Genomic DNA, 27143 nt, shown 5'->3' with positions numbered 1-27143 from the left:
GTGAGTTGACGCTCAGCCTCCACAAGGTAGAGGTCAGTGCGCCAGACAACAACAGCACCACCCTTGTCAGCGGGTTTGATGACAATGTTGGGGTTGGACCTGAGAGAACGGAGTGCAGTAAGTTCAGAGACCGACAGATTAGAATGGGTAAGAGGAGCAGAGAAATTGAGACGACTAACATCACGCCGATAGTTCTCAATGAAAAGATCAAGAGAAGGTAAGAATCCAGAGGGAGGGGTCCAGGTGGAGGGAGAATATTGGAGGTGGGTAAAAGGATCCGTTGAACGGGGAGAGGACTCCTGCCAAAAGAAGTGAGCCCGGAGACGAAGATGGTGGAAGAAGAGTTCAGCATCGTGCTGAGCCCGAAATTCATTGAGATGAGGGCGTAAGGGTATGAAACTAAGTCCTTTGCTGAGCACTGAACGTTCAGCATCAGAGAGGGGAAGGTCAGGGGGTATACTGAATACACGGCTGGGGCTGGGATTGGAAGATGGGGTGGGGACGGAGGGACAGGCAGGGGTGGAGGGTCCTAGATGGGTGTTGGTGTCGATGAGTTGTTGGAGATTGCATTCCTTAGCACTTGAGAGAAAGAGAAAAAGTTTCTTGTTGAGGCGTCGGATGAGACGAAGAATATAATGAAACTGGGGGCAGCTTTGAAAAAGGGTACGGCGGTGCTGCTGGAGGGAGAGGTCGAGTGTGTTCATATGGCGGCGCATGGCATTGAGTGTGGATCTCAGAATGTGACGGGAACAGCAGTCCGAGAAATGTTTTATGTCCCGGAGATACCTGTAATCCTGGGTGGGTTTGAAACAAGTCATGGTCATTGTTACAGAGACTAACATTATATTCCAGATTTATTAATTGAATTTAAATTCCACCAGCTGCCATAGTGGGAATTGAACTCATGACCCAGATCATTAGCCTGGGCCTACTGGATTACTAGGCCAGTGACATTAGCACTATGTCACCATCTCCCCCAATTACAGATGAATTTCCTCAGAAGAAGCACTGTAATTCCGCTTACCCCTTAGTTATGTCTATGCTTTCCATGAAATTTCAGAACAGTTCCCCATTATTTGGTCTAATTTCTTATCCAGTAACTCAAATATATTTAAGTGAGCCCCATCCTATAATCTGCATCTTTATCTGATTCAATATGGTTAGCAAAGGAATCAAAGGAGACAGCAGGGAACTATTTTTATTTGGCATGTTGTTATGGTCTGAGATGTGGTGTCTGGAAGGTGGAAGGAGATTCAACAGTAACTTTCAAAGGGGAATTGGATATAGAATTGAAAAAGAAAAAAATGCAGGGCTATGGGGGAAGAGCAAGGCAGTGAGATTAATTGGCTAGCTTTTTCAAAGAGCCAGCACAGGCATGATGGGCTGATAGGCCTTTGTCTGTGTTGTAAGATTCTGTTTCATTGCTGAGAAGTGGATTCTACAATTTAGCGCCTATATATTTGCCACTTTCCATTGGCTTTCTCTCTTTCTACAGTTCCATCTTGATGGATCTTCACCTGTAACCTTAGAAGATTATTAATGCCTATCAATTTCCACTTCATGTGCATAAAATTGCAATGGAGATAATGTCATGTATTGAAGTTTCGCTTTCCTCTCAGCCACATTACATGGCAAAAATATCTTGAGAATATCAATGGTAATTATGGCAAAAAGTGAAATCTCTGTTGCTAAATGGCTTATTTTGAATGTTTCTCTGAGGAAAGTGGCCTCATATTGATGTGAATCCCTCTTATTGTCACTTCATGCCTATTGACTCTTTATTGACTGGCAAATTGAAAGCGACAATAACAGGAGTCATCTGTATTATAATAGAAATGTTCCTTTCCTAAAAGGATAACGTTTGCATCCAAAACAGGGTAATTCTTGTGTTTTCTTTTTTTAAAAAAAACTTTGCGTTTAGTGACATTCTCATCTCTTGTGTTAATGCAAGGTCTATTGAGCTTAAGCTCATGCTCCATTACCCTCAGTCTGTGACTGAATGTGCATAAAGTTCAGGGGTCTTGAGCACAGTGTGAAAAGGCAAGAGGTTTCACTCTCACCCTCAGAGCTCATTGGAACTCCATCTAAACACAATAAATACTCGCACATTATCAGCAGTTGCACTTGAGAATATTTACCAGATTAACAGTCTGGTGTCACGGGGAATTCAATACACCAATACTGCATCCCACACAGTGAATCAGTCAAGTGACTGACAGATTCGTTGATTGGTGTTGTACGTTAAATAGTGTAAAACTATCACTTTTCAGGAGGGCAAATTGCAATTTGTTAGTTATTCTCTCCAGTTATGGAAGAAGCAGAAACAAGTATGTGTAAACAAGACAGGAAAAGGATACAGATTTGAGCAGAAGACTGAAAAATTTTCCCCATGTACAAAACCACTGCTTGAGATTAAAAATATCCAAAGACTTTTAGGGTAGTTGTGTGAATATTTTTAAAGCTGAAAGTTGATGATAATAATAACAAGGGCAAATGAAAATAACGAAAGCCACCATTGTGTAATTTCCATGGGGATGAAGGACAGACTGATCCCAAAACACCAGCTAAATCCCCACCATCCCATGAAATTTGGTTCATTCAGAAATCATAAACCTGTGGCACTGTGGTTTGATGTCAGATTATTTTCATAACATTTAAATGGTTAAGTACATGCAATCAATTTAAAAATATTCTTATCTCAATGCAAGTCAATTTGTTTTATGTCAATGGGTTTCATGTCTATTGTTTGCTGGCCCTATAAGTGTCAGTTATTAAATATGTTCCATGTGCATATTAAATGCACCTAAAATCACTAAACCAGACCAATTAAAGCAGAAAAACATTCCCATTTCAAATTCCTTCTTCGAAGTATAGTCAGTGGTCTCAGACAAAACTGTTTTCGGGACATTATAGTCTCAATCGATTCAATTCTTTTATTCTTGAAGCCTCAGTGTATGGTTCACAACTTCAGTCGAAGGCATCACTGACCTTTGTAACACTTGAAGCCAATAGCTGTGTCTATATAGCACAGACATCTTGATTATGAATTGTTACGCACTGTACACTTTACGATTTAACTTCAATTAACAACTTCCGTCGGCTTCTGTTTCTTTCCTTTTTCGAGTAAGTCTGGTTACATACTCTCTACAAATGTAAACTCTCAGTGAGCTCAGTTGCACACCATTCACTCGAGAAAGACCCCTCTGACAGATCCCAGTAAACAAAGCACCATAGAAAATCTCCTTGCACTATCACAGGCAATAGGCATGGAAAGTGATTTTTCACATTAGCAGTAGCCTGTTGAAAAATTTAGGCAGGGCAATGTCACTTTATTTTTTTTCAGTATCTTTAGCTGTGGGCAACTTTTAAATGAGCTTACATGCAACCTTTGGCTTCCTATCACTCTAACAATAGAGCAATTTGTTAAGGACAATTTTACTACACAGCATGTGGCTTCCAATTTTTTTTCGCATTACAATGTGGCCACTGGCTGCTCAAGGCAAAACTTCTATGGGACAAAGATTTGCCCAGTTCATACAGCATCATTAAATGATTCCGTTGTGGAGTAAGCAGAGTATGTATGTTCCAAGCAACATCAAATAGATGTTTTGTAATTTGATATACAACAGTGAAACACCACGACAAATAAACTATATGAATCCCTTTGTTCCTAGTGTATGACTTAAACAAAACATGCCTTACTGGAGCATTGGGTTCTCAAACGGAAGGTCTATAACCCTTCGCTTGATTGACATAAATGCTTGAATAGTCATGGGTGATTTCACTAGTTTCTGTCTAGGTCACCTGACTGGAAATTTGATCTCTGGGGGCAGGGTGGGATATTAGGACTGTACCACCCACAACAAAGTGTTCTTCCTATAAAGGAACAACATTGACAGCAGCTGTAAAATGTAGTGATTTGGCAGGCCGGGCTGTTCTAACCATTTAGGTGAAGCGCGAAAATAAAATACTATGGTGAGAATCTAATGGAGAATAACCACTTGACACATTTACAATTAATAAACACCATACATTAAAGGGCTATTTGCTTAGATGTTGAGACTTATGTAAAGCTTGGATAAAGATTTTAGTTCACCTGGCCTAGATGGATAATTGAATTTTCTTCTTTTAGACACCAGATCAGCACAATTCACTGTGGGACCTTGGCAGTAATTCTCTGAGCCCTAGAGGATGGGGTCAGAGGCAGGAAGGCTAGCAACATGGTGTGGGAAGAGATAAGGTGTGCCCAGTGCCTTCCCACCACCATGCCATTTTGCCAATGGCAACCCAGAATGGAAAAACAGCAAAAACTGGGAAATAAGAACTTAAAAACATATGAACAAGGAGCAGGACTGGGCCATTCAGCCCCTCGAGCCTACTCTGCCATTTGATAAGATCATGGCTGATCTGATTGGAACCTCAAATCTGTATCCCATCTACTCCTAACAACCTAGCACCCTCTTGCTTACCAAGAATCTATCCACCTCTGCCTTAAAAATATTCAAAGTCTCTGCTTCCACTGCCTTTTCAGGAAGAGAGTTCCAAAGATTCATGACCCTCAGAGAGAAAAAAATTTCGCTTCATCTCTGTTTTAAATAGGCGACCTTTTATTTTTAAACAGTGACCCCTAGTTCTTGGTTCTCCCACAAGAGGAACCATCCTCTCTACATCCACCCTGTCAAGTCCCCTCAGGATCTTGTATGTTTCACTCAAGCATCCTCTTATTCTTCTAAACTCCAGCGGATACAAGCCTAGCCTGTCCACCCTTTCCTCACAAGACAACCTGCATGTTCCAGGTATTGGTCTGGTAAATCTTCTCTGAACTGCTTCCAAAGCATTTACATCCTTCCTTAAATAAGGAGAGCAATACAGTACACAGTACTGCAGATGTGGTCTCACTAGTTTTCTGTATAACTGAAGCATAACATCCATACTTTTGTATCCAATTCCCCTTGCAATAAATGATAACATTCTGTTAGCTATCCTAATTACTTGCTGCACCTGCATACTAGTCTTTTGCAATTTATGCACTAAGACACCCAGATCCCTCTGCATCTCAGAGTTCTGCAATTTCTCATCATTTAGAAAATATGCCTTTCTTTTATCCTTCCTGCCAAAATGGACAATTTCACATTTTCCCACAATAGACTCCATTTGCCAGATCTTTGCCCATTCACTTAACCTATTTATATCTTTTTGTAACCTCCTTATGTCTTCTTCACAACTTATGTTCCTACCTATCCTTGTGTCATCAGCAAATTTGGCAACCATCCCACCCATCCCTTCATTCAAGTCATTTATATACATTGTAAACAGTTGAGGTCCCAGCACCGATCCCTGTGGCACACCACTCATTACATCTTGCCAATCTGAAAAATGCTGGAGTTGGTGACCACTTAATTGCTGGTTAAATTTAATTTAGAAACTGAGGGCAGGATTCTATGTTGCTGCAGTGAGGGGTTTCCACCCCTCTGCAGCCCCCCCTCCCCCCACCCCCCGCCCCTGGTGAAAAAGTTGGTAGTGAGCCCACGTCTGCTCCAGTGGATTGCCCCACAGCCGTATAAAGCTCGGAGAGACATTAATTTTTTCAAGGTGACACTTCCACCCCCAGCCACCTGGCAAGAAAGCCCTGTCTCCAAGGGCTGCTAGCCAATGAAAATGGTCTGCAGCTCTCTGGTCCCAGCAATCCACTGGGAGCAGTGTATAGCCACTGCTGGGGCTGCATGTAGTACCCAAAAGCGATCGTAACTGGAGCCGGATGAGTAGGTTTGAGTTGGGGTGTTGTGTGGGGTGGGGGTGGGGAGGTATTGGCAGGGCCAGGCTAGGAGGCCCCGGCAAGGGGGTAAAGAAGGGTGGGACTGGGGTACTCAGACCAAGGGGGAGGGGGGAACCCAGGGGGATTAAGCATTGGGGTGGATCCTCCAATGGGCCCAGGAGACCATAACATAGGTATCCCTCCCTTTCTTGCTAATAGCCCAAGGAGTGAAACCTGGTGGGCTTCAAACTTGGCTTCAGCTTTTACCCACCAGGGGAAGAATTGCAGAGGGGCCTGCGATTGCCCCATGGGTGGGTGGACCGCCTGACGTCTCCCCCACCATGCGTGAAATTGTGGTGGGGTTGGGAGTGGATGGGTGGGCGTCCGGAATGGTGTCCATGGCAATAGGCCCAATTTTATGCCTGCCGCTGCCGGCCTGCCAACCCGCCCCGAGGGAAGGGTTAAATTATGCCCACAGAAAATTAACCATTTCTGTTTAGGGTTTTCATATCTTAACTGTGTGAAAAAAAAAACCTCTCAACCATGCCATCCTTTTGGTGATGATTTTAAATTTATGCTCTCTAGTTGCTGACTCATCGTCCAATGGAAATAACTTTTTCCTGATTTAGTTGAGTAAAATTCTGATCATTTCTGAGCACCTCTAATTGATCTCCTCGGAGCCCTCAGAGTTAACATTTCAGCTCAATGATTTTTCACCGAATGGAAGGTCATTAACTGGTAATGTTAACTTTGTTTCTCCCTCCACAGATGCTGCCTGACCTGCCGAGTTTTTCCAACATTTTCTGTTCTAGTTTTACATTTCCAGCTTTTCTTTTAATGAGGATTTTAAATGTTTTTTTTTCAACAGATGTACAAGCTTGATTTCTTAAGAATTCTCAGGGAAACTAAACTTGGTCAGAAAGCTAACAGTGACATCAAACTGACAAAACAGCAGGTTCTGAAAATAGCAATAAAAGCTATGGAAGATCAGACACAAATCAAGAAAAGCATGAAAGATCACACGAATAGCACTTATTAAAAAGGAGGCCGCTTTACTAAGCAAGGAACGGCCCTGGATTAGATCCAACGTGGAAAGGAAGCCCGAGAGAATGCCACTATTTATTATGAAAATTTATGTGATCAGCATATTACAGCTGTTATGGACAGTTCAAGTGATACGAACAAACATACGAACAAGGAGCAGGAGTGGGCCATTCAGCCCCTCAAGCCTGCTCCGACATTTAATAAGATCATGGCTGATCTGAGAGTGACCTCAAATCTGCATCCCACCTACCGCCAATAACCAATCACCCCCTTGCTTACCAAAAGTCTATCCACCTCTGCCTTCAAAATATTCAAAGACTCTGCTTCCAACACCTTTTCAGGAAGAGAGTTCCCAAGACTCACGACCCTCTGAGTGAAAGAATTTCACCACATTTCTGTTTTAAGTGGACGACCCCTTATTTTTAAACATAGATCCCTAATTCAAGATTTTTCCACAAGAGGAAACATCCCCTCCACATCCACCTTGTCAAGACACCTCAGAATCTTGTATGTCTGTTTAAGGAATCCTCTTTTGATTTGAATGTTCTGCTTTTCTCTCTCAGACAGCTACCTCCACAAGGGAACTTAAGTTGGAGACACACCTCCTAGTGGTTAGTTACAGAAAGTTAGATGGCAGAGATACAAATAGCATGGTGAGAATGAGAGAAAGAAAATGAAAGAATATTTTTCTGAGAATAGTAACATAATAAACACAAGAAATGCATAGTTAAAAATGCTGGTCACTCTATTCAAAGAGCTAAAACTTAAAATAACAACAACTTACATTTATATGGCAACTTAAACATAATAAAACATCCCAAGGTGCTTCACAGGAGCATTATCAAACAAAATATGACACCGGCTGCATGAGGAGATATGAGGTCGAATGACCAAATCTTAGTCAGAGGTAGGTTTTAAAACTAATTACTTGTTTACTTGCCTCAAAGCTATTTGTGGGACCTTGCTGTACTTAACTTAGCTGCTATGTTTGCCGGCACAATGGCAACTACAATTACCCATGTAACAGCCACTGTTATTGATAATTCATTCCATGGATCCTATTTCTAAAATACTATTCCTCATGATCATTTCTCTTCTTTTTATTATTTCACGGGAGCGGGCGTTGCTGACTAGTCCGGCATTTAGTGCCCATCCCTAACTGTCTATGTGAAGGTACGGGGAATGTGGGGTGGGCAATAAAGGCTGGCCCAGCTGGTCACGTCCCGTGAATGAATAAGAAAAAAAGGTAGTGAGGGGCAACCTTCTTGAACTGCTGAAATTGCATTTTGTGATCTTGTGAATCCTCTGGCTGGCGTGCTAACATTATTGCTGACAAATCTTCCGGTGAAATTGATCCCAAGTGAGCTGCATGATTAAGTAGATTAGCCGCCATTAAAAGCTTTATAAATTATGCTCCACCGCACTAAGAACAAAAACACGTACTTTTATATAAATAAACGTGATTCTACTGTTGTATTGTGGATTGACATTTAATGATCAACTGTTTTAAATTGTTCATGTGGCCATTATTAATAGTGTTATTTCTAAAAAAAAATTTGATATCTTTACGCTTTACTTCAGTCAGTAGGATGTAGACTTTTGTGAGCATGGTCCACCACGTCACATGCATTAAAAGATCAATTGAATCGACATTTTATTCTTTGAATTTCAATAATTCGTTTTTAATGAGTTGAAGGAAAACAAAATAAATTGTGTCCAAAGTCTGTATTTGGGTCGGTGCTTTTGTTTCTTTCACACAGCTCATGAAGAAGATAAATTTAGCTACTCTGTTCTGAGCTACTTCCAGCAAGATGTTCAAGGTAAGCTGGTTTCTATAAACAAATAAGCTCTTGGTGACACAAGCAATACAAGAAAAAGCTGATGTGGGAAGTGAGGTGGGGTATTTAATTTAAAGGAGGAGTACCTTACACACATGTAAGCACAGGCTGGAATTTTCCTTTCCCACTGGTGTCGGGCATCATGGCAGATGGGAGAGCACAATATGACGAGAAGGCCAAAGATCGGTTTCACACCAGCATGAGAGCACAGAGGGGTGATCTGATGGTAAACAAAAACAGAATTACCTGGAAAAACTCAGCAGGTCTGGCAGCATCGGCAGAGAAGAAAAGAGTTGACGTTTCAAGTCCTCATGACCCCCATGCAGCACCTGCACTCACCCAACACGAGGATCCACTCACTTTCGATTTCGACAGCCATGGTAATCGTTAAGTTTCTCATCAGCACCCCTGTCCTTTCCCCTGTGAACTGAAGTAGAGATAATTAGTGCATGGCAGCAGAGTAAGAGCAGGAGAGAGAGCACTCATGTTCTTTCCCCCATCACTGTTGACTCCCCTGGCATCACCTTTCACCTCCCCCCACTGCCACCTGCCAACCCAAACTCTGCTCTTTCTGCGGTGACGGAGCACGAGGTTGAGGGGGGTCAGATGCAAAGGAGACTCGGAGGGAGTGGAGAGCCTCTGAGATTCTTGAGTGGATGACCTGGGGTGCCCAGCTGCCGCTCTTCCTCCCTTTGGGTGCCCAGGGGCCTTGGCCTGACTTTTTGAGGGGAAGCAGCACCTGGAGGTGTGTCGCGTTCCCCGTTTTCTTCTTGCGCTGCCACTCTGTTGAGGGCTTTCAGCAGCTTTGCATTTCATTCCCCTGCCTTCTGCTGACTTTCCACGATGAGCTGGAAGGTCAAATCCAGGGGCTTGTCATCTGACTTGGACCGCACAGATGTCTCTTCCCCAGCAGAGCTGGGGAGCTCGGCCAAACCTGCCTCCTCCTGCTGCGGACATTTGCCCGTATGTGACCACCGGATTGTGAACCCGAGCCTGCTCTAGATCCAAGTCCCACCGTAGTGTGTGTCTCTGCGCTGGTGGAAGGTGTGGGTAAGGGCTGTGACAGGTCTTCAGGCTGCTTATTTCCAGCTCTTCAATGGAGGAGGTGTCCTCTTGGCTGGAGGTGAGGAACTGGATGGAGCTGAGGGGCTGGCTAGCTGAGGGTGTCAGTCATGTGGTAGAGTTCCCTGTGAACTGAAGTAGAGATAATTAGTGCATGGCAGCAGAGTAAGAGCAGGAGAGAGAGCACTCACAGTTACATTTAGAGAGGGATGATGGGGTGCACGATCCTCATGTGGGTGTTCACTGCCAACTTCACCATTGCTGGCAAGGTCCACATCCTAACCAGTCAGCACGATGGCACACTCCTCAAAGTGAGTGAGGGATCTAATGTGGTGCACGCCACCCTTGGTCTGGGACCTCTCGCTCCTGTTGTGAACTAGATTCTCCTGCATGCAAACAGATGGAGAGAGTGCGAGCAGGGCGCATGGCCCCGCGTGGAATGTTTGTGTGGTGAGCAGAGCCATGGACACGATGAGGATGTGAGCTCCAGAGGGCATGAGCCTGATGGAGATGTGAGGGTGTGTGTGAGAGTTAGTGGTGTTGTCCCTTGAGGTGTGAGATCCCTGTGGATGTGTGATGGGTTTGTGAGTGTGCGAGTTGAAGGTGATAAGAAGAGTGACTTACCCTAATGGAACGGATGAGACCATTCATCCTCTTCCTGCACTGGATGGCTGACCTCCTCTGTGCTCCAGTGGCGCTGACCACCACTGCCACTGCCTCCCAGGCCGGATTGATGACTCTGATGGACCTCCTGTGGCCAAAGAGGGGCTAGAGCTCATCACAGTGGCCTTCCACGTGTGCGGTAGGTACTCCAGAGAGGCCTCACTAAATTTGGGGGCTGAGGTCTTTGCTTTTGGGACCATCTGTCACCTGGAGCAGTCCTGGTCTGAAGATATGAAGTCGGCTGTGCTCTGGCGTGCTTTAAATATGGTGCCCGGAGTGAGGAAGCGCTGAGGTCACAGCGTGGTGGGCAAATCCAAGCTTGCCTGCCAGCCATAGGCATGTTTCCCATGAATGCATAATTAATGAGACGGGACCCGGGAATGGGACCAAACAGTGCGAAAAGCCGCCATTGCGTCCTTTTTCCCGCTCTCTACCGCACTTTGCGAATCTGGGACGATTCCGCCCACAGTTTCTGGGTGGCCTGATTTACTTAAGCCTCGCCTGGGCAAGTGTAAGAATTTGCTGTTTAATGTTTCACAGGAACTGATAGTTTCCCACAAATAGTGCATATTGTGGACTTTCATATGCTTCTAGTTCCCATCTCCAGCTGCGTAATAACAAAAAACAATCACATGCATAATAATAGCTACAACCTGTGGCTGCCGCCTTGTACTAAAGAGAGTTATAGAAATGTAATAATTAATGTAGACCCTTGTAGCAAAAAGCTGAAAGTTATCCAAAAATGTACCTTCCCCATCCTAAGTACTAAGCGATATTTCCTTTCCCAAATTACAGTTACGCATATTTTTCTGCATCTTCGTGGTACTGTTGGCTTCAAATACACCGTTATGAAATCGGAATGTTTTTTGCCGCTTGACCCAATAAGCGGCTTTTCGTTTTTATGTTGCGTTTGATACGCTGAGCTGCACTCTGCTGCTTAAACTAGATACAACCACCAGCCAACCCTCCGTTCCTTTACTAATCAGAAGGTTACTTCCTTTGGTTTAACTAACAGCCAGCATATTAATTACTGCAAAGTAAAATAATTAGGCAGGAAAATGTAATTAATGGGATAAGTTGTGTTAATTATCATTGATAGTGCTAATTTATTCTAAATGCTTAGAGAACCAAGCGACTCCCTCTCCCCATATTAACAATTAGGAGATTCACCACTCATCTTTGAAGATTGAAAATCACACTGAAACTGTAGCCGAGCCATTTTTCTAAGTGCACGCCTGTCTGCAGCAGACATCTTTCTAAAGTTGGGTGGCATTCTCGAAAATCGCGAAGGGGATTAGAAAAACAGAAATGAGTCAAACATTTCATAGCGTCCAAGGGAGGCAGCTGATGAGTCAAATGTATTTAAATACAACCAGGCAAAACTGAGTGCGCGCCTAATTTCGAAACGGAATAGCCATTTTGCTTTACTTCCATTGAGCACCACGTAGCTTTGCTGAAGAATTAGATTACAGTCCTGCCTCTACTCTTCACAATCACCCGCTTGCCCCACAAGAAACTGGAGCAGATTTACCTCTGAACATTACTGGGAATGTTTTCCACTGACTCAGAACTTTTTAGATCGACCCAGAATATATATATATATATTTAATGATGATAACAGATAAAACAGAAAGATGGAGTAGCTGGACGATTCTGCAGCAACCCTGGATAAACCTCGCTTTCTGGGGGGCATTATGTGTCTCTAAATAGTCCGAGCCGTTTCGGAGAGAATTATCCCGGGCTACTTTCACAGGTATCCCCCAAGCTAGTACAACATTTCGACTACCCGCACACAAACCGATCCACGTTGTAACGGATGAATCGCCCTGTCAGTATAGTAGGGCCCTTCATCCAGAATTATCATTCGCTTCTATGTAAAACTGGATGCAGCACAGTATCATATCTAACCAATCATTTGCGACGGAAAATGGGCTACAGAATTGGCACCGGTAGAGATTATAAATTCGTTTCTATTTGATGGTGGTTTAGATAGACGCAAATTACCTCCAACCCCCGGGCATGTTATATTAGTATCCAGTAACACTGGCCTATTGGACTATTTGATTATTGCAAACTTCTGCAATGTGTTTTTTTTAAAGTCTATCGGTTTTCACCCTCGTTTCTCCCTTTTGATTCGTTGTTTATTAAAAATTCGAATGAAGTCCGTGCGAGGACAAGACACCAAAGCAGGTGTGATCTTTCGGGGTTTCTTTTCTGTTCGCTTATTTAATGCAAGTTATTGATGGGCAGGGTTATGCAAAAAGAAAAGAGAGAGAAAAAAAGTTTGTAGAAATGCGGCCGTGTAATTGTGAATAAGTATTAACCAATTGTCTGGATTTATAAAATCCAAGAACTGTATCCATCGGTTATTTCAATGAAGGCTGCATTTCAATATTTTGAACTCATCTGTAGGATGGATTTTTTTTTCAAATGTGTTATTTCTTCAGTGTTGACCTTCAAATTAGGAATGAACCATAAAATTGTGTGTTCATCTCTGGAATCTTCTTTCAATGCAATATTGGAATAGTAAAAGTTTTTTTTAAATAAGGGGAATAATGAGATCGATCTACCAGATTAAACATATGCAAATTTAAATCTAACACGGGATTTGACACTTCTGAAATTATCCTACAAGAATTATCCTTTTTTATTACATTTTATACTATATATTTATTGATATATTTATTTATTATATATACATATTTATATACATTTATTTTATAATATAAAAGAATTACTTTATGTACAGGACCGGCGCCAAGGTTAAAAATTATATATTTTTATTATTCACTCATGGGATGTGGGCATCGCTGGCTAGGCCAACATTTATTGCCCATCCCTAAATGCCCTTGAGAAGGTGGCGGTGAGCTGCCCTCTTGAACCGTTGCATTGCATGTGGACGATTATTATCATTTGCGGAGAATTCAAGATATATGATTGTAGTTAATTTCGTATGGGGGGGCGGGGAGTGGGTGATAGTGGTACGCGATATTTATGATGCTAACCCACGACCAGAGAAAACAGAATGTCCTGGCGTTTCCTTTAGCAGCCGATTTCATTTCGAATTCCCAGTTACCAGTTGGTCCGTCTTTGGAAGGCGCCTGCAGAATTGACTGGGAGAAAGTAGCCATTCGGATGTCTTTCGTGGTGAAGTGAGGAAACTGGTGAGGTGGCTCAAGGCGGGTGAAAGGGATGGATGGCCCTTGGAAATTCTGACCTTGAGACCTGGAGCCCAGTGTTTCGGCAGACTAGGAATTGTTGCTATAGTGCGGCTCGTCACCGCCTGGCTAGAGAAAGCATTTTCACCACAACCAAAACAGGGAAAAAATAGCTCTGATATAAAACAGCTGACATTTCATTTCTGCTCGAGATTGAAGTGTTATTTCCTTTTGCTTTTAATTGCCTAAAATCAAGATTAACAAATTGCAAAAAAAATGTTACGGATACAATGATAAACAGAATTTCAAAGACTAGTTCGTCGAATATTATCAGGATTCAATGTTAGAAATCTGTTCATTGATGTGAGGTAAAGGTTGTGTTCATTACCACGAGAAAATTCGCACTTGGGCCTTTAGCCACCGGTTTTGGCTATAATTTGAAAACGGATTAGGATTTGGGAAAAACTTCCCTTTACAGTTGAAAGTTTTACTGTGTGAAAGAGTGACATGTGGACACACCTTCCGTACCGTCAGAATTACATTGTTCATCTCACTGCAGAATCACATGTAAAGCTTCGGGCCAATCGCATCACACCCTGCACTGAGAAAGCAGGACTGACTCCAGACTTTCCCAAAAGTTACAACATTTTGAAGAGTTACTTATCAACAAAGGACCGAGCACCTTCGGTTGCGTTTGTGTTTCTAACTTGCTTGGAGTGAGAGAGAGAGAGAGAGTGTCGGTCGCTACAATCGTTGCTCCCGTTTTGTTCATTCTCAACATGCTCCCCAGCCCGATTCCAACACAGTCAGTGTCCTGGGAAGTGCTGGGCTCTTCTCCTTTCCTGGACTCACCTCAGCTTCCCGCATTCCACAACTCGGGCAAAAGTTTTCTAATTGACAATTTGCTCCGGGTAAATGGCCCCTTGAGCCGCCCGCTTCGACCGATCCTTGCAAATCCTGTTCCAGTGAAAGTGCCCCAAACTGCGGAACAAATCGGCCCATCGGGAGGTCCACATCCTACAAGACCCTCCTTTCAGCTCGTTAACCCCTCAGACAACCAGCTTGCTTCAGTCACCTCCAACAACCAAACAGTCTCATACCCTGAAATAGGTAAGAGTTCACACAATTTCGCTTTATTCAGCAGACCACATCAATATCACTGGAAGGTATAAATCCCTCATTTTGAGAGCGCCATTTCTGAATTATACACCTGTGTTAGCATTTTTACCTGTAAACGTTTCACGCAGAAACATTCCGAAAAATAGTGTTGCTACCGTCTAGTTAAAACTTATTGATGACTTAATTATTCAAAAAATGTTCATGCGCGATTTTGCAGTTTGGTCAATATTCTAAATCAGTGTTGATTTTAAATCATAGTATAATTTTGTCGCACCCCGTCTGTGAATGTTCCTGTAGATTCAACTAAAAAATAATTATAAAATTATTATAATTATAAAATAATTATAAGGTTGATGGACCTTGTGCTTTCATGGCTGCAATTTACACTGTTACTTTGGCACTGAATGCGAAGCAGATTCAGATAAACATTAACACAAAAGTAACGCTGCAAACCATGATTTGATTAGACTACATCCAAGTGATGACAGCACTAATATAGGAGGCTGTATCACTCCACTTTGTCTTTACACAGGGTACAATATAACCCCAGCCCAATGCCAAGCCAGCTTTTAAGAATTTTACTGGGATCTCCTTGGACCTGTTCCTTTAATGTTCAGGAAAAACAAACGTGTCTACCCCTGCTCTCAACGTTAAAAAACAAAAAAAGTGAAAGAACTGGGGTTGGGATGGGGGGAGGGGGAGAAACGAACATCGAAATTCTGTGGCCAGGGCGGTCACCTCAGTGTTTCCGTCCCAGCCTGGAACATTGACCTGTTTGTTTTTTCCACAGGTACCAAAGGACCTGTTGTGTGTTTCCGGCATTTTCTGGTTTTTGTATAAGACCTGTGTTGCCTGGGGAGCTGAGCCCTGCGCAAGCACCTCACTGTGACTGACAACAATGTGCAGTCTGGCAGTATAACTCCAGCTTGATGGCTGCACATTTCACACGTTGCAGATACTAAACTGAGACTGGTGGCCAGATGTCTTTTGCATCTACCCACACAAAGATACAAAAAAAAGGACAAAAAAGATCACGTTCTATAATTTCTGACAAGACATACTACCATTCAACCATGATAGAGAATGCCTTGTAACCGAGTTTTCTGCAACAATAATTGGCCAATTGTGCTACATATTTTGAATGTATGAGAATTGGCTTTAGCTTCACATCAATCCAAACTGTGTGAAGCTCGCCAGAAGTGAGTTTACCAAGAGATCACGTCGTAAAGGTTCAAATGTTTCTCTGGTTTCACAATGGTTGCAGCAAAGCTTAAGCGGTTCCTCAGATGCAGATTGGAGTCCAGGGAACTTTTTAAAATTTGTTTTCACGTTAGCATTAATCCGCATTTAGATGGAGAGGGAGTGTTGCACACTGATAAATTCCCAGGTCCAGGCTGAGGGACAGGGCGGCTGACAAAGGCCATCCCCTGAGGCCTTTCAGCCACAGCACACCCAGCAGCTCAGGCCTTTCAGCCACAAGACAGAGGGACTGGCAAGTGGGTGAACCCCCTCGGGTTGTATGTTTGACATGTAATGAATATTGTAAATATTAACTGTAATTGTAAATGCAGTGAGTAACATGCAATATTGGGGGGAAAAAACTGATTTGGTTTGCAACTTGTCCAATGTCAACTTTGAACAGTCATGTAATGTACTTCTATCAATTTTATCAATAAAGTATATTTTTGGAAAATAAATTAGATGGAGGGGAAGACTCTGCACCCTTGCAAAGAACTCCATTTTCCCTAACCCCAGTAGTATAACTTAGATCAATTGACTACATGGCCTTGTAAACACATACTGACGCCAAAGTAGCTTTTAAAGCCACAGGAATATCCAACAACACTGTTATGTTCTTCCAGAAAAAGGGGGAGTATTTCACAAATATCATTGCTTTTAAAGATGTTGAAAGCTAATGTAAATATATTCATGTCGTTCCACCATATACACAAGAGCATAAACATTCTCTTGGAACTGTAGTTTAACCAACAGGAGTTGTCCAATTAATGTTTCCTTGGTATCAATTAAAGAACCCTGTTATAAAGTGCTAACTTTACTCCTGCCCATAATTCCAATGCCACTCATATGTTTTATTTCCTGCCTTAAAAGTAATTTAAAAAATCAAACGTTATAAATTATCCTAAGTAATCATAAAAATTATAAACATCTGGTTTACAGAAACAATAACAGAGAAGACTGGAAATATTCAAGTCAAATACTAATCAAAAATTCACCACTCTGACAGTCAAACACTGGTTGATTTCTTTCTTCCAGGTGCTGAGCAATGTGCTGTGTATTTTCAATATTTTCTTTCTTTTTCAAATAAATTCCAGTATTTCACGTGACCTTACACAGATTCCGGGCAATATCCATAAAGAAGACAAGAGGAGTGTTCCTCTGTATCTTTCAGACTAAGCCATATCTTGAAATGTATTATGAAGAATAATTGAAAACTTGGCTGTAGTTGAACTGTGAATTTTGCATTGGTACAACTTGGTTTTAAAGAGATAATGTGCAGACCTAAGTTAACTAAAGTTAAGCAGCAGGTGATTCCCCCTGTGAGGCCGGCTTGCATCAGTTTGTGTATTTACTGGTTGTAGCAAACATTTCAAGTTTTCTTTGGAGCAACCTTTAAAAGTAATCAAAGTTTGCATGGGATCTTTTTAATGTTGTGGGGAAGGGGCACTGGTGCACTCTCAGCTTCTCCCTGGGTGGATGAGGGTAATGCTGTTGATGTGGTATGTGGTCTTCCAAAAAGCATTTGATAAGGTGCCACAGAGCAGATTTCTGAGCAAAGTTAGAGCTCATGGAATAAAAGGGACAGTAGGAACATAAATATAAGAATTGACTGAGTGACAGAAAATAGAGGGTAGTGGTGAATAGTTGTCTTTTGGATTGGGGGAAGATTTATAGTGGGGTTCTGCAGGTGTCATTGTTAGGATCCCTGCTTTTCCTGATATATATTAATAACCTAGATATGGGTGTACAGGGCACAATTTCAAAGTTTGAGGATGAGACAAAACTTGGAAGTATTGTCAACGGTGTGGAGGATAGTGTTGAACTTCAAATGGACAAGTGGCAGATAAAATTTAATGCAGAAGCGTGAAATGATTCATTTTGGTATGAAGAACAGGGATAAACAATATAAAATAAAGGGTACAATTCTAAAGGGGGTGCAAAGCAGGGCACAAATCATTGAAGGTGGCAGGACAGGTTGAGAAAGTGGTTAAAAAAACAGACAGCATCCTTGGTTTTACAAACGGGGGCACAATTACAAAAGCAAGGACATTTACAAACCTTTATAAAGCATGGATTCAGCCTCAATTGGAGTTTTGCATCCAGTTCTAGGTGCCACACATTAGGAAGGATGTAAAGGTATTAAAGAGGATGCAGAAAAGATTCACCAGAATGGTTCCAGGATGAGAAACTTCCCTTATGTAGATGGATTGGAGAAGTTGGGACTCTTCTCCATGGAGAAGAGAAAATTGATCGGGGTATGCAAAATTATGAGGGGTGTGGACAGAGTAGATAAGGAGAAACTGTTCCTAAACGTGAAAGGTTCCAGAATCAGAGGACATGGATTTAAGGTAAAGTAAGCTATTAAAAAAAATGGGGGCATGAGGAGAAGCTTCTTTATGCAGCCAATGGTTAGGATCTCGAATTCACTGTCTGAGTGCGTGCAGGCAGATTCAATCGTGGCTTTTAAGAGACTTGGATCGTTATCTGAAGAGGAAAATTTTGCAGGTCCATGGGGAAAGGACTGGGGATCGGCACTAGGTGCATTGCTCTTGCAGAGCCGGAACGAACGACACGACGGACCGAATGGCGTCATTCTGTGCTATAACCATTCTTTCATTTTATACTATTCTGCAGTAAGATGGTCCCGACGACCAGCGCAAATAATAACACACCTAAAAGTCTCCAATTCGTTGCCCCGTGATTTACAAAACATGTGTAGACACCAGAGTCATTAGTATGCAAATGATTTCAGTGTTAGTCATTTTAAGAAATACTTTTGTAGTTTTTCATTTGATGGGTGAAATACGCTGAACAAACTGTTTATCTCAATTTTTTTTTTGGTTTAATATTTGTAGCTTTATCCAAATGTTTCCTGCCGACTTACCCCCAGGTCTTCTTGGCTTGCTGTGGTGGGTCCTGTCAGCAGCCGGTCTCCCCCACTGCTTTTCCGAGTAAGTTTTTGTGCTGCATCAGTAATGCTTGATGTGTTTTGTATACCGTAGCAATACGATTTCATGTGGTCTGAAAAATGGTTACAAGTCAAACGCCACGTTTCAGCTTCACAGTTAATGTGTCAGCATTTCAATATATTAAAAATCAGCCGCCTCATTGACACTTTGTAAGTTTCCATAGAGACTTGCGTCACTTAACGTAACATTGCATGTGCATGACTGTATTTAAAATGTATTAAAATGATCTATTCACAGTTAGCACTTAACCTATTCCAGGGTTTGGCGCAGAAGTAATTGCACCTTCATTCAGTCTCGGAGGAAAAAAAATGACTTTTATTTCTAGATTGTTTACAATAAGAATATTTCTCAGTAAATTAGGGGAAATGAGCGACTAACGAATATTAAGTACATTAAAGTGGTATGTTTTTGTGATAGCCTTTGCTTGCCCAAGGCACTGTGGCATTAAATCAAACCGGCTGTTAAGTGAATTCAGATTTGCAGTGACTAAATGGCTTTTTTTAAAAAAAAACTCCGAAAGGAGAGTTGCCAACTTGAATGCTTCTTGACAAGTGAGGCAGCAAATTCTGGCTGTTTAATGAGCTGAGACTCTCTGAGATGTTTTCAGGGGGCTGCCACTTTCCCACAGAGCGTTTTACATGGCTGTGGCTCCTATACAATAGCCAACAGGACCATGACCAATCGCCACTTTCACTTTCTTCATCCACACGCGACCTCGCCACTATTTTTCACAGTGCAGATGAACTTTCCAAATCAGCCTGCATTAAGAAAGCACTGGACGGGGGTCAAGCGCCCTTTCGTACTGCCATAAATAAAGCTCTGTTTGCAAGTATCAACTCAGTCTCTCACATTCCATTGGAGGATCCTGCACCACAATCATTGAGATCAGTTCATTGAAACATAAATGAAACCGACTTTTATAGACTTTCTTTAGCTGATCTGGGTAGACCGTCCTGTCTACCTCAATAGAAGTCAGTGGATGAACAGAGGTTAGAAGCAAAGACATTGCTAAGTTTTCTGATCATATGGTGATTAAATCCCCAGCCAGCCAAAAGCACCGTCTTTCGGCTGCTCTATTCCCAATAACACGTTACATTTCGATCAGGCTCATCATACATGGGAAAGATACTTCCAAGCATATAGCAGGAAGCAGAAGGAAAGAATAGGTAGAATCGGGCAGAGCTAACCGAGCACTTGAACTGCTTAGCAGGCTTTTGAAAGCAAATAGGAGGACTTAATGGATTACGATTATAGGAGGGGATTCCAGAGGGTAGGGACATGGTGGAATACCAAAGGGTAGGGATATAGTGGCCCAAAGCATGATGGAGTGAAGAAAAAATGAAATCCAGAGTCAAACCATGCTAGAGGAATGCAAGTGTGGGCATGGGGCTGAAAGAGATCTTGGAAATAAGATGGGGCGAGCCATTTGAGGCATTTGAAGACAGAGAGAAGGGTCTTTGTAAGGGTATGGGGAGCTTGGTAAGGACCAAGGTGATGATAGCTCAGGCTTCGTTCAGGGAAGTCTATGGTAGCAGCGTTATGAAAGAGTTGCAATATGTAGAGGGTGGAAAAAGTGGGGAGTGAGGGGAGCTGGTGGTGGGGGGTTTGGTTAGGAAAGTTATCAAATTCTCAGTTGGTACTTTGGAGAGTTAAACACTGATTGTGAAAGGTGGTCTAGGTGAAGAAAATGTACAAAGAGCAAATTCAACTCATGATCCAGCAATATACTAAGATTAATATCTTGCATTGCTTATTTACCCTCTATTTAACTATTTAAGTTTTTAAAAGATATATTTGCAAGCCTCATGTATAGTTTGTCTTATTTAAATGTGCATCAGGGTTGTCTGCCAAAAAATTGCTTTATTTGTTCTCCGAACAATGATTGATACTAGATTAGTGAGCTCCAGTAAGTGGGAAAAATTGTGATACTTGTAGTGTATTTTGCCTTTTGAGTCTAGTACAGATTCCATCATAATTGGTTGGGTTAGTTTATTAAAGGAGCCCCCTGTAGGAATGATATAAATCTTCTTCCACTGTCAATCTTCCTGCATTCATGGATCTCATGGTGAAATTAATACATCTGAATGAACCAATGATGATCTAAGGGTATCTGCTGAATGGGTGCATACTGATTTGTTGCACAGGTAATAGGTACATCCATTATGCTGGGCTTTTACCTTTAGTGATGACACAATTACACATAAATGATTCCTAAAATCAGTCATGATAGTGATAGTAATTTAATATGTTCATCCCCCTGGCTTTCAGTAACATCAATCTTAATCTGATGAACAATAGCTATTTAAATCTGTATTTGGTATTAATTTAGCTAATTACCCCCACTCACCTACAACATACCAAACCTCTTTTTTAGATTTCAACTTTTTATAATATTTTCCCATAAAATTTGGATTTATAACTTTTATTTGCTTAATGTCACAGCCATATCACGCTTTAATTAATACTTGATTTGTGAGCAGATACTTAAAGATTTCCACTGAATGCCAAGATTGGACTGTTCTTGTGGTTCATGACAACCATATCCCTAATATGATGTTTCAAAATTAATTTACTTTATTATACAATGTAAGAAAATAATTTTTAAAATTCCATCTTGCAGAAAACAAACAGAAGTATGGTTATAGAGTAATCTATTAATTATTGTCTATTTTTAGGAAGTGTTATCAATGACTTATTTTTGCATTGGAAATGTTTTAGCTCTTTAACCATTAGTAATTCACTGATTGAATAACAGGGATGTTATTTTTGCAAAGTTCAGCCAGATTTTGAAAAGAAAAATCATTAAGCACTCTGATGAAAATTAATTCTAAATAACAATACTGGATTCAGTCAGCTATTATCAATGCTTATGATTTTCATGGAAAAACAGGTCGCTGGCACACTGCTTCATGCAACCTCTCATCTATGCATAGCTGATTTATTTTGAAATTGGTTTTGTTTCAAATGGGTGCAATTGCAAAATGTGAACCTAAATCAGTGGTTAAAATAGCCTGGAATAAAAACAGAAGTTGATTTATTCAATCACCATAAATCACATTTCAGGATAGGATTTTCACAAATGAGATATTCTGCAATTTTTCATAAATTATCATAAAATCCTTTAGCTTGCTTTGTTAAGAATGACCTACTATATGTGACACTGTTTATCAATTAGTCCATGCCAGATTAGAACAAAATAATGTTTTCATCATCAAATACCCATGAAACAAGATGTAAATTTATAATCCAGGTTGCAATTCAAATTGAATGCATAACACAAAGTACATTTCTGTTTGTGAGTATAGGTATTGTAACTAGACAATGCTAATCCAATAGTTGAGTTGAAAGTAGAGCAAACTGTATATTTATTTGACACCTTACACCCGTCAGAAACATGCCAACATACATCACATACAAAAAGTGGCCCACAGTTTTCCAACAAATAACTAGTCAAATCTATTTTGATAGCGTTGGGCCAATGGAATGTTTACTAGAATACCTGTAGAATTCTGCGCGTTTCTTTGAATAATGGGAGAGAATCTTCAATTCAACCTGATTCACTGGAATGGACAGAATGGCATTGGTTTAACATTTCACCCAGAGGACAGCACCTCTGACACTGCAGAACTCCTTCTGTATTTCACTGTAACATATGCCTGGATTATATATGTTCAAAGTCATAGAGTGAAGCTTGGGAGAATGGGTGGAAATTCAAGCAAGTGTGGGTGAACAATAGAGATATCTTATCAGTCACACATTAAACTAATTTGATAATTTTTAGGTTCTCGATGCATCTAGATTTGCCATTCAAAGTTCCTGACCACCTCAATGTTTCATTGGCATTTGGAAAGGAAATGTTATGTGTTGAAGGAAAAGCTACCCTTAAAATTGGGACTGTCATTTTAATTATTGGAAATTTAGGTAATACCCCCATGATAACAAAGATACTACCAGAGCTGAAGAAGAGTCATAAGGACTCGAAATGTTAGCTCTGTTTTTTTCTCTCCATAGATGCTGTTAAACCTGCTGAGTTTGTCCAGCATTTTCTGTTTTTGTTTCAGATTTCCAGCATCCGCAGTATTTTGCTTTTATCTTAAAGTTTATGGAAGTTGGACTTATTTCAATTATGAATGGGATTGACGCAGTTGATGTAGAGAACTTACTCACTCAAATGATGGGTTCAAAACCCAACAGACATCATTTTAAGAATTAGCAGTAAACAGAAGCATTTCACGTGAAGGATAATTGGCAGAGGGATAGATTTTATGAATTCATATTTCCAGCACTGAGTGTTGTATGACAAGTGTGGATTGAAAATCATGCAGGAAGCACTGAGTTCAGTGCATTACTGATGCATGCTCCCTTTGTGCAAAGCTGTGTGCTGGAAGCACCAAGCCTTAAAATCCACCCTGTAAAAAACAAATTGCCAGGGAATATTATTGATGCAAGCCATATAAACCAGTGCAAGATTCAACTAAATACGTTTCTGGAGAATGAGGTGATTGAGGGATAGGGTTGAGATTAATCAATTAGTGTAAGTTTTGCAGGTCAATTTTTTTCCCTTTTCCTAAAGCTTTCCATAATCCTAAATATATTTATTTTACTCCTTAGTTAGCACATCTTTCAGGAGCTGTGAATTTCCTCTTTGGCCCCAGGTTAGTCACAGCAAAGTGCGAAGAGGAATCCTGCGGAGAGTGGTCTTCTCTGAGGAACAAAGAAAAGCACTGGAGAAAACCTTTCAGAGACAGAAATACATCAGTAAAACAGACAGGAAGAAATTGGCTACGCACCTTGGGCTTAAAGATTCACAGGTACTATAAATCAACATCTTAACTGATTAATTAGCAATTAATAACAACAACAACTTATATTTATATAGCACATTTAAAGTCATGAAATGCCCCATGGTGCTTCACTGGAGCATTATAAAACAAAGAATGGCACTGAGCCACATAAGGAGATAATCAGATGGCCAAAAGCTTGGTTAAAGAGCTAGGTTTTAAGAAGTGTCTTATAGGAGGAATGTGAGGCAGAGAGGCGGAGAGGTATAGAGAGAGTATTGGGGCCTAGACAACTGAAGGCATGGTGACTAAAGGTGGAGCATGAATAAAAGACACATTCTATATGTTCAAACGTTTTGCATTTGAGAAAGAAAAACTCATATGATGCAATGCTTGCAGAAGAAATATTGTAAAGTAAGGTTGCTTTCAGCGTGATGTGATAAAATATATTAATTATATAATACATTAAATTGGAGCTAGACTTTTGAAGCTCTTCCTGCCAGAAAACTGATCATGACGTGCTCCACTGAATTCTTGACCATGCACTCGCTCACCACCTCCTGGTGGGCAGGTGTAATGACAAAAGATGTACCTGCCCATGTGCAAATGAGGCAAATATCCCCTTCAATGCACTACTTGCTTTTATAACTTCAAACTGATGAATGCAAGAGCTACTGAAAATGTTTATTTCAGTGTCAAGGCCTGTACTCTCATTGTTAAGAGTGTGGTCATGCTCAGGGCTCATAAAGGGGAGTGGGAGCACAGCAATTAAAAACAGTTGACCTTTTTCAGGTAGTTCAGAGGCTGCCTGCTTTGGCACAACGTCTTGGTGAATGACAGGGTATCAGCCCCAATATAATAACGACTTTGGAGTCAGAAGTTCTGCTTTGTGGTAGGTACAAGTCCACTCTATTAGAAATTCATAACAGCATGGCAAAGAGAACGATGGGTGGATTTCAAAAGTGTTCAGTTTTTATCAGTATCTCGAGTCCAGCAAGGCATTTACTGAGACGTTATCTAAGCATATATCCAAATATAACAAATAGGTACTTAGGCCTCAAAAATATCCCAAAATAAATAATACACATTATGTACCTAAACTTCAGAGTATGCAAAAGTCTACAGTGTTAACAAATTGGGTTATATTTCCTTTCCTTTCAATCATGTTGTGTTTTTATATAATATTTTGCTGCATTTCAACTTTGTTCCTGTATTCACTTATCATCACACATTCTCATTTAGTTTACAGAACTGTAGTCATTGTCAGATTTCTCCTGGCCAGTGTCATTAACACCCAATGATGTGCTCTCTTAGAGGGGCAAAATTTCTGCTTAAGCTGGAGCTCTTCAATGTAGCATGGTAGTTCAACTGCTGAAAAACATACCTGGTCAAGGCAAGACATTCCAGAGCTCACCAAGGCCAGGCTTTAAACTGATTACTCATTAGGTGGAAAATAAATGAAAAATATTTTCAAGAATCTGATAAAACATTATATTTACAGATAACCTGAACACAATTTATATATGGAAATACATTGAAATGGTCTATTTATGTCTTAAGTATTTTTTGATCACTTTTATAACAGGGGATTGTGAATAATAACTTCCTTAAAGCAGATTTTGCCCAAACAAAAGGAAGAAAGAATACTTGGAATGCAAAGATCAGTTCTTATATTATAACCCGCACATTCAGGAGTGTGTTTGGCGAGGGGGGTGGGGGGGGGGGGGGGGTGGTGGGCGTTGGTAGTGGTAGCTTAGTTGGCTAGCTGTGTACTGTATGATATGAAGCCACCAGCGCAGGTTCAATCCCTGTACTTGAAATAATAGTTCACGTTTGCAGAGTAGTGCCCCTCAAGCTATTGCCTCTCTCTAATGGAGAGAATGCCTATGGTCCCTTTGCGGTCTATGGCCTAATCATATTACCATTCAGGAATGAAAACTATCAAAGATGCCCTTACAGGGAATTTCACATCATTCTGTAATACTGCTACATGTTATAGTCAATTGCTTATTTTATGTTCAGTATTTAACTTGAAAATTTGGATTTGTCCACTTCTTGAGAGAGACATTTCTTTTTATCTCGTCCTTCAAGCACCATGCCCTAAGAGGGCATTGGCAAGCATAGACATTCATTGGATTGGTCTATGATTATGTTTAGCAAAGTACTGCAGTGGTTTTGCTATTGCCTTCTGAAGTATGGTGACCAGGAATCTCTGCCACCTGCCATCAGGCACATTGGAAGGATTTATAAGCTGATAATCAACCAGGTTACAAATGCACCTTTCATGGCCATCAAGTCCTGAAGTGGGACTTAGAACCTAGAGCTTCTAGACCAGAAGTAGGGACACTACCACTGCACCACAAGACCTCCTTTGTCTTTGTTTGGGGCTTCTAAATGGGAAATGATTCCAACCAAATCCTTTCCAACGATGTAATTTCAATACTGCATCTAATTAAACCATCTCTCTTAATGCATTCTTAGTTTAAACAATGAAATGCAGGCAATCCATTGTTACTTACAATACTAATAATAATGCTTTTATTGATATTTTCAATTTAAAAGGTAAAAATATGGTTCCAGAATCGAAGAATGAAATGGAGAAATACTAAGGAGAGAGAACTGCTTACACAAGGTTGCTCACGTGAACAAACCCTACAAGAGAAACCAGCTTCAACTTCTGACCTGAACAACATTACTCCAAGTGGGTCTGACAGAAAAGCAACACATGTAGGACAAGCATCCATGTGCAAGTATGTTGCAATTTCGTCAAGGTCTCAGCATAGTCAGGCTGCTGAGAACAGAGTTCCAGATCTGAAAATAGAGTTGTTAGAGACAGCTCTACATTCCAGCTCTGTACAGCACAAAAAAGACACCTGAGCCTTTGTTTCCCAATGGTCACAAATAGTAAACTTTCGCCTCGTTAATGCCCCATTCTGTGTGATCTGCTTCTCTGGCTTTGCCAGTGCTTAGAAGGATTCACACTTGTTTGGAGACATTTTCAGCGATTATAATGCCAACATATGAAATGTAGCATGTCTACAGTAATGCTGACGATTTATTTCATTCAGATGCCTTTAAACATTGATTCGTTTGCAAATTTTTCAAAGTTGCTCTGCTTTGTTGATAAAATGTTTTTAGGAAATGTGCTGATTGTAAAATATGGAACAAAGTTTTACATAGGATTAATATTCTTCAAATTGAATTTGGCAAATGTAACATGTTGCCCATGAACTATGTTTCTTGTATAAAAACTAAACACAAAATAAAGCAAACCTTAACATTGCCATGAAATTGTACTGTATTCTGGATTATAACATTGGCATTGAAATTATGTATTTGATACATGTGTATCAACACAAATGTTAATATAATATTTGCTATGAGGAAGTAATGCCAGAAAATTATACCAGCCTTGTGTTGCCATCATTTTCAATCATCTCCGATTTAGTCATCAAAAACAAAATTAATTATTTAATCCAAAGTGATTTGCATATTAGCAGATAAAACTGGTCTCT

The 27143-nt window shown here is 40.8% G+C and overlaps 1 protein-coding gene across 1 annotated transcript in view; it reads left to right on the top strand.

The window, feature by feature from the left end:
- LOC121293075 (homeobox protein DBX1-like) overlaps positions 1-26762 on the top strand; it is a 45778-nt gene extending 19016 nt beyond the window's left edge. The window contains exons 2-6 of the mRNA XM_041215670.1: positions 8560-8619; positions 10903-10973; positions 18734-18829; positions 23503-23658; positions 26191-26762. Of these exons, the coding sequence (XP_041071604.1) occupies positions 8560-8619; positions 10903-10973; positions 18734-18829; positions 23503-23658; positions 26191-26505 (698 nt within the window). The 3' untranslated portion in view covers positions 26506-26762. The remainder of the gene's footprint in view (positions 1-8559; positions 8620-10902; positions 10974-18733; positions 18830-23502; positions 23659-26190) is intronic.
- The last annotated feature ends 381 nt before the right edge of the window (positions 26763-27143 follow it).

Source organism: Carcharodon carcharias, chromosome 21 (assembly GCF_017639515.1).
Source record: "Carcharodon carcharias isolate sCarCar2 chromosome 21, sCarCar2.pri, whole genome shotgun sequence".
NCBI classification, from domain to species: domain Eukaryota; kingdom Metazoa; phylum Chordata; class Chondrichthyes; order Lamniformes; family Lamnidae; genus Carcharodon; species Carcharodon carcharias.
This window is presented reverse-complemented; position numbering and strand designations above follow the sequence as displayed.